Source organism: Rissa tridactyla, chromosome 1 (genome assembly GCF_028500815.1).
Source record: "Rissa tridactyla isolate bRisTri1 chromosome 1, bRisTri1.patW.cur.20221130, whole genome shotgun sequence".
NCBI classification, from domain to species: Eukaryota; Metazoa; Chordata; class Aves; order Charadriiformes; family Laridae; genus Rissa; species Rissa tridactyla.
This window is the reverse complement of record NC_071466.1, coordinates 90041076-90052938: the sequence shown is the minus strand read 5'-3', so window position 1 is coordinate 90052938 and position 11863 is coordinate 90041076. Positions and strand designations below refer to the sequence as shown.

Sequence of the window (11863 nt, the reverse complement as noted above, 5' to 3'; positions counted from 1 at the left end):
TTAGCTGTTACTAAGGGTCACTAATTTTCTCATTCTTACATGTATTTTTCAAAAACTCATGACCTGCTTAGAAATTATTTAATCCACAAGTAATAATACAGGAACTGGGAAAAGACTTTCCACTTTCCCTCTCACCTTTCGCCCATAACTACTTGCCCAATTTTTTCTACCTCTCCCAGATTCACTGAGGCTTTTACACTGTCAGTGTTCTTCCCCTTAAGGCCACAGCACAAAGCATTTTGTCAAGTAAGATGACGTGAGTAAGTGTGGGATCTTAGAATAATTCAGGTTGGAAGTGACCTCTGGAGATTTCTAGTCATCCCCCTGCTCAAATCAGGCCCAGACAGAGCAGATTGCTCAGTCCATGTCCAGTTGAGGTTTGACTATCTTGAGGATGGAGACTCCATGACCTGCTGTTCCATGCATCAGGACAATCTATGGAGTGGCTTTACTGTTTCCCTCTCCCCCATCTCTATCTTTATGCTCCACAAGCCTTCTAGAAGGCCACTTCTGAAAACAGTGAAGCCTTACTCCTCTGAGTCATCCAAAGGTGAAAAGAACATGCCTGACATATCAGCCCATACCAGCCCTTTTCAAACATGGTAGAGAGCCCACAGAAACACCAGTATTGTTTTGTGCTTGAATATGAGAACAAGTGACAGTAATCTCATTTCAATATCGTACCTGAGCAAAGAGTGACAAATAAGTCCTAGGACTTTTATAGCATGGTGAGTACACATAGGTAAGGTTTGAGAAGCTTTACTGAAGATATTCAGTGAAAGGATTAATAATTTTATTGACATTCTTAAAGATAGGTAGAAATTCATACTAGTCTGACAACTTGGCTTTTGCATTTAACTATGTAAATCCAGAAAGCATATTTCTCTGTTTCCTGTAGTTGATTCTACAGTCTACATCTTACCTTCCCTCATTGCGTTTTTACAACAGAATTTCTTTAGGAAATCTTTGCCCCTCCCCCACCCCTTAAATTTAAATGAGTCTATCAAAAAAGCAGCAAATGTAGCCTCTGACTAAATGAGGTTTGGGGTTTTTTTATATATAAAAAAAGATGTTTTGTTGTCCTGTTTTTCAAAGAAAAAGCCCCCAAAATTTCTGCAGGGTATTCTCAATCTCTTTGCCAGAAACAGCTGCATTATGCTGGTAGGAGTTGTCCATAGCTGCTTCCTGGGTAGAAGATGCTCAGCTGCTATCATGTCAGTTCAAAAGTTTCGAAGGTGGAAAAATTATAAGCAACTGAAATAAGATTTTAGGGTCAAACAATCTTAATAACTAGTAAAAGCTACACGAGCTGGCAGATAATCATTATACAGTGCATAAGTACATGCTTTGTTTTAAATAAAGTGTGTATCTCTGCCCAGATTATGAAAAACTCCAGTTACTAAGTTTTTGGTACCCAAAATATTAAACACGAACCCCCAACAATCACTTGAATGCAGTTTACAGTATGATTTTTTGATGTTTTACTTGGCAGGTTTGCATTTGAGATAGTATGGGAAAAAATTGTGAAGGCATTTGCATGAAAAATTGACAAATGGGACGATAATGCTTTACAAGAACAGTGGAGGAAAAGAAAAGTATTGGAAACTTATAATACTGGAAAAGATAGTGTGACAGAATACTGAAGATCAATCCAAGAAGTATGAAATTGAGCTGGGAGAAAAGGAAGGTACCAGATAGATTGAAAATGTGTAGAAGTGAGTGCAATACAATTATGTGCGAGAAAGGCAGCCTTAGCTTTATGTAGATTTAACGGGATTGGAGTGAAAGCCAGAAGAGGGGAAAAAGAGAGAGGACGGATGACAACAGAGTTTAAATGTAAATAGGAAAGAGATTTTTCTTAAATTGTATTATATCTGTAACAATAAGAAGCCGGACAGGTAGAAGATGACTCATTTAGGCAAATTTTTTACTGAGATATATAAAGAAGTGAGATCTGTAATACTCAGCATTATATTTCTTGGTAGCGGTAAAGTTGCAGCTGTAGTACTGTGCTTGCACCACTCTGGAAGAAATCTATAGAGAACCCAAAATAGAACAGGAAGGATAATGAGAAGATCTGTAAAATACGGCCTGTAAGAAACTGTTGGGACAACTGGGGCAGTTTAGCCTAGAAAAGTCATGAGAGACATGACAAAAATACCAACCTACCTGCTGAATATCAGCTCTCTACTCCACATCATCAAACTATTGTTTCAAAATCTTAACCATACGAGTCATACAAAAAGCAAAAGAGGGTAAACCTGTCCTCTATGTCCAGTAGAAGAAAAAGGAGGGGCAATAGATTGCAGCAATGGAGGTTCAGGGTAGACATTAAGAAAAACTCTCTCATAAGAAAGAAAGCACAGGGCTGCATCAAAGAAGCGTGGCCAGCAGGTTGAGGAAAGTGATTCTGCCCCTTCGCTCCACTCTGGTGAGACCCCACCTGGAGTACTGCGTCTAGCTCTGGAGCCCTCAGCACAGGAAAGACATGGACCAGTTGGAGTGGGTCCAGAGAAGGGTCACAAAAATGATCAGAGGGATGGAGCACCTCTCCTGTGAGGACAGGCTGAGAGAGTTGGGGTTGTTCAGCCTGGAGTAGAGAAGGCTCCGAGGAGACCTTGTTGCATCCTTTCAGTACTTAAAGGGGGCTTATAAGAAAGATGGAGACAGACTTTTTAGCAGGCCCTGTTGCAATAGGACGAGGGGTAATGGTTTTAAACTACAAGAAGGTAGATTCAGACTAGAGATAAGGAAGAAAATTTTTACAATGAGGGTGGTGAAACACTGGCACAGGTTGCCCAGTGAGGTGGTAGATGCCCCATCTCTGTAACCATTCAAGGTCAGGTTGGACAGGGCTCTGAGCAGCCTGATCTAGTTGAAGATGTCCCTGCTCATTGCAGGGGGGTTGGACTAGATGACCTTTAAAGGCTCCTTCCAATCCAAACATTCTACGATTCTATGATAAGAGTGGATTGACTAAATAGTTGGGGTTCTAGGAAGGGAATGACCAAGAGAGGTTAGCTAATTGAAGTACTTCCCAACCTTTGTGCATCCAGCAGGAAAGTCCCACTGCAGGAAATCTCTCATCCTCCCCAGACAACCCAATAATTAAAAGCTTGATTGTTAAAATCAGCAAGGACAACAGAACAACCTAATAATGGGACAGACAGACCTAATGTTGCCCACACTAAGTGACTATTGCTCTGACTGTGGAAAATAAAATGAAGACAGATAGCCTCTTGGTCAAAAAAGAACCATAATTTCTCTCCATTTCCGTCGAAAGTGCTTATAAAAGTTGTTCATGAAAGAACAAGAACACAAAGAACCTACCATAGAGTGGATAGCCCCACTTATTCAAAACAGTGCTATAATGCACGGATGAATGGCATCATCAAAAGCCACTATTTTCAACAGTTTATGGATTTCAGATGATTTATATATAAACTGTACTGGATTTAACATGACATTTTACATTAAACTCCCATGGTCTAACCCCAACCCTAACTAAACACCACACAGCTGCTTGCTCACTCCCCTGTCCCCAGTGGGATGGGGGAAGAGAATTGGGGGGGTAAAAGTGGCTTGAGATAAGAACAGTTTAAAAGAATAAGAATAAGAATAAGAATAAGAATAAGAATAATATTGTAGTGAAAAGGAAAATAACAAAGAGAGAGAAATAAACCCCACGAAAGACAAGTGATGCAAATGAAAACAATTGCTCACCAACAACTGACTGATGCCCAGCCAGTCCCCGAGCAGCGGCCCCCCGCCAGTCTTCCCCCAGCTTTATTGCTGAGCATGATGTCATATGGTATGGAATACCCCTTTGGCCAGTTGGGGTCAGCTGTCCCAGCTGTGTCCCCTCCCAGCTTCTTGTGCACCCGCAGCCTACTCACTGGTGGGGCGGTGTGAGGAGCAGAAAAGGCCATGATGCTGTGTAAGCCCTGCTCAGCAATAGCTAAAACATCCCTGTGTTATCAACACTGTTTCCAGCACAAAGCCAAAATACTAGCTACCGTGAAGAAAATTAACTGTACCCTAGCCAAAACCAGCACAAATTCTTATATAACGACTGACTGATTTGTTTCTGTACAAGTATCCTGAGAATATAGCATTTATTAAGTCACATATCCACTATGGAATTATGGAAAGAACCAGGTATAATCTTATGTTATACCAAATCCTATATTTTTACTTTTTCGTAATTTACACACTGTCACTGCGTATTAAAAAAAAAAAAATCCAGATTTAATCTACATACAATTCTATAAGACTCTTTCATAACTAGGAAATATTTTGTATTTTTTCTAACAAAAAGCTGGTAGTTTGTAAGCACTGTGTGTTCCACTGGAATGATGAACTACAACTTAAAAATGAACAAAAGCTACAGTATCGGACAACATTACATGGAAGCAGCAAAGTGATGGTGTTGGAGGCAGTGAAAAATAATAGGCTGTATTTAAATTCATACCTGTCATTCTCTCCCTTTTTTTTCTCACCTATGCAGGTGGGGAAAAAATCTACCATTGTGGGATTTTAATCTCTGGCTAAACATATGTGGTTTAACTAACTGATTATCTCAGCAACAAGGTATCTTTTTCTGCTATTTTTCGACTACCAATTCTAGCACGTATAGAATTAGTATGACATATATACATACATACATACATACATACACACATACACACAGAAACACAGTATTTTAACTAATCTGCTCTAGACCTAAGCCATTCCTCCATCTTATAAAGTCTTGCAGTTGACAGCCATTAAAACCTTCAGGATCCAAAATATATACACTGAAGCAAAATTCAGCTCATCTCTTAAATATTCAAGACTTTATTCTGTGATGTTTTCTGTAGAAGTTTGGCTTTGAAGTCAAACGCTGTTTAACTATACCAGTCCCTGGTTTTCCGTAGTTTCCTGCTGACTTTTGAACAGAAAATATGTGAGGGTCTGTTTCTCTTCATTGCTATTCGTTTGTAAGTCCGAAGACTCTTGCAGCCTCTCTCATGCGAAGACCATTTTAAATACAACTTCTGCTGTGCTAACGGGTGCTTGAGATCCACTGAGGCACTTCAGACACTTGAAAATATTCTCCAGCGGCTGCAATGCATTCTGCTCCTTGCTTTTACAAAGGACATCAGAATAATGGAGTATTTTTGCTTTAATAAAGCAAATGCCACGGTCCTCAGCCTGGAGACTTTGTTGAGTATTTACAGACTTCTCTGTAGTAGGAAAATCTCTTGACAACTGCAAGCATCTAAGCCAAAATACCTTGTTGGCAGGTGGCTTGGATAGAAGTCATTATACTCTGCTGAAGATAGCAGGCTATATCACTGCTTTGTCATTAGAAGGAGGAGAAAGCATTCCTTGTTAACTAGTTGCGAAATGCATATCATTTCCATGCTCAAGCAGGTTGAAGTCCTTAATGGGTCTATTCCCAGTTTCCAAGTATAGGTTGCTCTTTCTCGGAATTTTGCCTAAGGTAAGGATGCAATTAGTGTACATTAAACAGCACAGCTATGAACCTTGATGAAGTAAGCTTCTTGTGTATAAACTGTAGAGAAAAGACTCTCTCTAAGGAAAGCGGACACATTAATTCATGTTCAGATTTCAGCCACCTTGGCCTGCTGATGCTAGTCTGCTAGGATCAGTTTAATATGTGTAATGTGGTAAAAGCGCGACAGAGGTTTTATAGGTGCTGGTGTCTACATGGAATTAAAGTTTATTTAGTTACAGCTGTGCTCCACTAAAATATTTTAATAATTTTAATGGCTAAACTGAAAAAAGAATAAAAAAAAAGTCGGGGGGATATTTAAAACTTAGGGCTGAAGTATATAGAAGAATCTCCACAGGATACTTGTTCAGCTGCTCACACAGCTCAGAGAGAGACAATACTTTCAGTTTGAGAAAGGAGAGGATTTAAATGTAGCACTTATATGTATTTTTATATATATTTTCTTCATACTTGGAGAACGAATTGTTCCAGTTTGTGAACTGACATTCCGTATAGAAAAAGCCCCACTGCCTATCAGAGGGAACTTTCCTAACAGCTGAGATTTTTTCCCTGTTTGCTGTCTGCTCAATTCAGACCTTGGAATGAGTGTCAAGAGGATTGGGATCATGGTCTCCTGGCTTGTTTGCATGTAACGTTAATTTATGCACCCTGGGACAGGATTCTTATGCATCAGATGTCTATTCAAGCCCAAGCAGCTGTTGCCAAGAGCTCAGTCATTAAAGGCAGTGGCTATACATCCCTGTTGCTTCTGAAGGAATGGCAGGAGGATGATGCCCAGGAGACCGTACTCAGCCTGGTGCAGGATATTTGGTTACATAAAAGAAATTAGATGCATGAACCTTCCCACCCATCACTCTTGCTTCACTGTTCTTTTGAAAGTTGTCTCACTAACAAGGCTTTACAGAAGACCGTATGCTCAGCTTCTCCAGTCAAACCTAATTTTTGTTTATTTATTTCAGAGGGTAAAGAAGACATAGCATAGTCCAGCCTTTTGAAGGCCCATTTTGCCCCCACAGCTAGAAGAAGATGCAATTTAGGACACCTTATTCAAGATATCCAATATGTTGACTAAGATGATCAGAGCCGAGATGGCCTGTGACAAAGGACATTTGGATAGACATGAACCCGCAACCTTCCCTCTGCCATCATTTCAGCTCTCTCTCTATTAGTGAGGTACACAGCATTTCTTAATCTTGCTGTTCAAACAGAAGGAAAAAAAAATACAAAGTATTAAAAAAAATTATGAAGTATTTCCCAAAGCTGGAAATGAATATGCAGCAAGAAAAGTACACCACCTCCACTTTGAAATTCTGGCACAGCTTAGATAGGTGATAACACTGGTGCAAGAGAGACACTGTTCTTTAATGCTACATGTATATGGAAAAACATCCCTGTAAAAGGTGAATCAAAATGCAGCCAGAGCCAATAGCAAACTCTCAGCATGAAAGCAAAGATGAAATTCACCTTTTTAAATAAAGAAAAAGCAAAGGAATTTACATTTCCAAGTTTACCGGCAATCATCCAGCTGCAGGAAGGTCCATTTCCCTTTCGTCTCTATTCCCAGGCACCCCCCCAAGTTGGGAGGGCTGGACACCCACCTCGGGTACGTCCGTGCCTGCTGTGACTCCTTCACCACACCAGTGCTCGTCTCTTCAGAGCTGGCGTGTGTGGTTGGGTTTATAAAAGAGCTACCTGCTTCCTCTGGCTGCTCGAGTCCTGACACTGGCCAACTGTGCTGCCCAAATAGTCTTCTACCAGCGTAGCCCTCCTGCAAATATTTTTCTTAAGAAAATGAGCTGCAAATTTTGGACAGAGTACTGCATTCATCATGGTTTAATCATTTCCCTGGTGTATGCTTTCCATAGTGTGCGTAGCCTTCACAGAATAACTGATAAACAGATAAAATAAAGGATAATGGATAAAAAGATTCAGCTGTGAGATCTAGTTAGTTTGGCTACCTGTTTTCTGTGCTCAGTCACTTCTTTTGGCATGTCTTCTCCTTTTTCCTTGACTTCTCTCTCATTCTTTCTTTTCACATTATCTTTTCTTTCTACTTTTTTTTTTGCATCTCCTCTTCTCCACTTACCAACCCCTTTCCCTTTCACGAAGCTCACGTATTTTTTCATATTGCACCCTGCCTGCTTTGCAGGTGTGCAAAAGATAAGACACTTGAATTAAGGCTCTCAAGCCCCGAGGCCCAATTCTCTTGTAACTCCTCATGGTTTTGGGTGGCCTTGAATGTTTGTGCCCCTTGAGGAAGCTTGATTTTTAAAAACAACGCTCGCAGCGCCCACCACAGCTAATGAAATACACTTTAACGAATCTATCAAGGTTAATGATAGCCAATGGCGTCTCTCCGTTCTAAAAAGCATTGGCTTTATATTATCTTGATCACATTCTCCTCTTCTTCGGGAGTGAGAAGGCCAGAACTTTCATTTCAGCGATGCAGGAGACGCAGCTGCTTGTGGTGAAGATGTGGCTGTGACCCCGGGGATGGCATTAGCCAGGTTCCTCGCAGAGGGCCTGGAGCTCTTGTCACGTATTTGACTGGGATAGAAACGTTCCGCTGCATTTAGAGGGAGCTGCTGCCCTTAAAACTGTGTCCTTTTATCCGCCTCGTGGCAGAAGAGAATGGCATTTTTACTGAAACACTTATAATTCCGTTCACTAAAAAGCAACTTCATTTTTGTAGTAACACAAGTTTGCAAAGACATTGCTTCGAAACTCCCCCCGAGGCGAAGCGAGGATGTATTTCTAAAAGAAACTCCCCCCTGTCCCCCGACTTCTTTTGACGTCGCTAACCGGCAACCGCCGTCACGCGCGGCGATCTCAGCCCTCCTCCCAAAAGCCGTCCCCGGCACCTTTCCCCTCCCCGCCGCCCCAGGGAGGGGAAGGGGACGGCCGCTCCTGGCTCACCCTCGGGGCGCTGCCCAGCCCCGGGGGGACCCTTCCAGCCACCGCCCCCGGGGCCCCCCACCCGCCCGGTACCGGCGGCGCGGCGGGCGGGAGCTGTCCGTTCAGCACCGCCGCTTCCCCTCCGCCCTCCCGCCCTTAGTTTTGAACGGGTCAGACCGGGCCGTGAGGGGGGTTTACCGAGGCCGGCGGGAGGTGTGGGCTGAACGGGCGCCCACACCGCTCCGGCACACCTCTGGGGAGGGCTTCGGGGCCGGCTGGCGGGGCTGCTCGGCGGCGGAGGGCCGCGGCGGCGGGGCCGGTACCGGTACCGGTGCCGCTGCAGCACCGCGGAGCCGCTGGGGGGCCGCGGTGGCGCGTCGGAGCAGCAGCCAACCAGGAGGCCGCATGCAAATGAGCGCGGCGTCCCACCGCGGGGGGGCCGGTGGCCGCCCTGTTGCCATGGCGACGCGCGGCGGCCGTGCCCCCGGGCGGCTCCCGGGGAGACCCCACGCGGGGCGGGCAGGCGCGTGACGGCGGAGCCCCGCGCCGGGCGGGCCCGGGCGGCGGCGGCGGAGGTGGCGGGAGGGGGGCGAGGCTGCCGCCGGCCATGCCAGTACTGGCGCCCGATGCTGAGTCAGAAACAGGTATCCCGAAATCCCCCTCTGAGGCGCGGCCCGCGGAGGCCATGGAGGAGCTGGAGCACACCTGCCCCCAGCCTCGCTTGGTGAGTCGAGCCCGGCCCCGGGCGGGGGATCGGCCCCACCTCGGCCTTCCCGCCCGGGCGCTGCGGGGCCGGGGGCGAGCGCGGGGAGCTGGGGCGGGGAGGCGGGGGGAACCGAAGCGGGGGAGAGGCCCGTCCCTTTGTGTAGCGCCGCGCCTCCGCGGGGGAGGGAAAAGCGGAGGCTGCCGTGGGGGTGGGCCGTCCCCCGCCGCCGGCTGCGGGTCCCGTCCGGGCTAGTGTGGGGACCTCGGGGAGTACAGGGGGAGCCGGGCAGCACTTCTGGTCCCTTCTTTAAAAGGAAAAAAAATTAATAATAATCCCCCCCCACCACCCCCCCCCGGATTAGGGTGCGTTTGAGAGATGCTGTGTCGAGGGTCTGCCGCCTTGGCGAAAGGCGGGCGTGGAGGTGCCGGGGCACACGGCCAGGGTCTCAGCTCAGGTAACGGGGAGCGTGTGACTCGGAGGAGCCGTATCACGATATATATAGAGATATATATATAAAAAGCCGCATATCTGCAATGATGAATGCGGAGGAGCAGCGTAGACTCAGAGGAGGCGGCTGCGGGGCGCGATGGCCGATACCGGCCTCCCCCCGGCCCCGGCTGCTGTCACCCTCCCCGGCTGTCACCCCCCTCCCGGTCCCGCTGAGCGCTGCGGGACGGCCCCTCGGCCCGGGCCACTGCACCCAGCAGCGGCGAAGCCCCGCTTTTCTCAACTTCACAGCCCACTGAGGAGTTGCCTGTTCAATTCGGGATGTGTAAAGAAGAGAGTCTTGGAGAGCTGCGGGGTTTTGGGGATGTGGGGGGAGGAGGATGAAAGAGAGCCAAGAGAGTGATAGGTAAAAACTCCTTTCATTTGGTTAAAGGGGAGGGAAGGCTCCTTCAGACTCTGCAGGCAACTTTACAAGGCTGCTGTACCCCAGGAGTTAAGAATCTTGAGAGCTGCCTTTTTTTTCATGAGCTAACTTAAAATAGCTGGAATATTTCCTTGCTATTTTATTTAAACCTTTTATTATTTCTGTCAGGAATGGTCACTCCTTTTCTTGACATGGTATGTGCCATTGGCAAAGTGGCAGAAAAATAATAATAGTAATACCTATATGCGCACACAGAAATGCAGAGAGAGTATCAAGGTGTGAAAGTGCATGATTGATGCAACAGTTTAGTACTGGAAATTAGATCGTTTAACACCAGAATTCAGTCACAGTCTTAATTAAAACATATTTAAACATCAAACTTCAGTAATTAAATTCAACGCCATAGTTGAGACATTGTTCTGATACGACAAGAAATAGCAACAGTCATTGGAGCTGACCTAAATTAATGTTTTCTACTTGCCAGTGTTATAATTAGAATCAACTTTAACGAAGACTTCCATGTGTTCATGGAAGGCTTTTGGAGCTCTTTTAATAGGGAAAGTTAGCTCACGTGTTGTTACTGCAGTGTGTTCGTACAGGCTGTCTAAGATTTCTCTGTCAAAAGCTCAGATATAACAACCCGTTTGAATATATTACTCCATGTAGTCTGACATTTTAAAAGATTTTAAAGAAAGAAGTGACAATATGATGCCAGTGTTTACAGTATCACGCATTCCAGCATAATTTCTGTGGAAATTAAGGTGACAGCTAGAGTACACGAATAAAACAGGAATTCATTATGATGTTTTAGATCTTCCTGAGTACCGGTAAATTAATAATGGACAATGGTGACGTTTTGAATAAAGATTTATGGAAAACGTGTCCTTATAAAGTGATATTTTGTCAGCCAGCAGATCTACATTATCTTCAGGCAAAAAAAATATAAAATTGCCTCTTGAAATATAGCACAATACTTGGTTAGGGCATAAGGAGTGATACAAGCAAGCATAGACAAGTTGTGTCTTAAGTGAGAAGAATTCAGAGCTGGTGTCCTGAAGAGTTAAAGTGAATGACCCCTTGACAGATGATCTAATAACATGGATATCAAGTTCCTATCAGATCTTTTTTAAGATCATCAGTGTTTTTTCTGATCCCACTCCTTTGAAGGCAGCACGTACAGTGGTGGGCCAGTAATCAAGTCACTTACTTCATTAATATAAATTAAAGAGGATGTCTCAGTTATCATTTTAGTATCATTTTATTATCTTGGATCTTAGGATGGTACCTCAGGATGGGTTTGGTACCTTGGAATGATATAACTGGTGGCAAGTAAAGTCTGTGATATTTACAGATGACTTTTTAATGCTGTTCATTGGTTATTACACGTCTCTAATTATCTGGGCTTTCAAGTTCTTAAGAAAGGCTCATTTTTAGGAAGCATTTTTTCGTTAAGAAGATAAATATTAACTTCAAAATCAGCCCAAATTTTAGACGAAGAAAAGGGGGTAGTTCTTGTCTGAAACAGTTGTTGTCATCCTTTTCATTAAAAAAAAGGAATCATTTATTTAAAGCCTTAAAACTGTGAATATTTTTAATGGATATCTGCCACTAGGTCCTCTGATTTTAGGCTATGGAGTCTGCTAGCTTGGCAGGAAGTGTCACAGTAAGACTAAAGAAAACCCCTGTATCCTTCAAAGAGCAGGAGAACAGGGGACATTGAAGGCAATTCTCAGGTAAGTTTCAGTGTGTATTGAAACCTGATGTTTTCCAGTGCCTAGTACTGTTGTGATATAAATTGCCATTAATTTTTTCCCAAGACACTCTTTGGGTTTTCTTAACCAACTAGAGAATTAATGAGCATTCATGCTTCAGT

The 11863-nt window shown here is 44.3% G+C and overlaps 1 protein-coding gene across 4 annotated transcripts in view; it reads left to right on the top strand.

Moving 5' to 3' along the window:
- The first annotated feature begins 8928 nt into the window (after positions 1–8928).
- The window catches only part of PCYT1B (phosphate cytidylyltransferase 1B, choline), a 30241-nt gene continuing 27306 nt past the window's right edge, over positions 8929–11863 (top strand). For all 4 annotated transcript variants that reach the window (XM_054217848.1, XM_054217777.1, XM_054218027.1 and 1 more), the window contains exon 1: positions 8929–9137. In XM_054217848.1, coding sequence (XP_054073823.1) covers positions 9021–9137 — 117 coding nt within the window. In that variant the 5' untranslated portion in view covers positions 8929–9020. The remainder of the gene's footprint in view (positions 9138–11863) is intronic.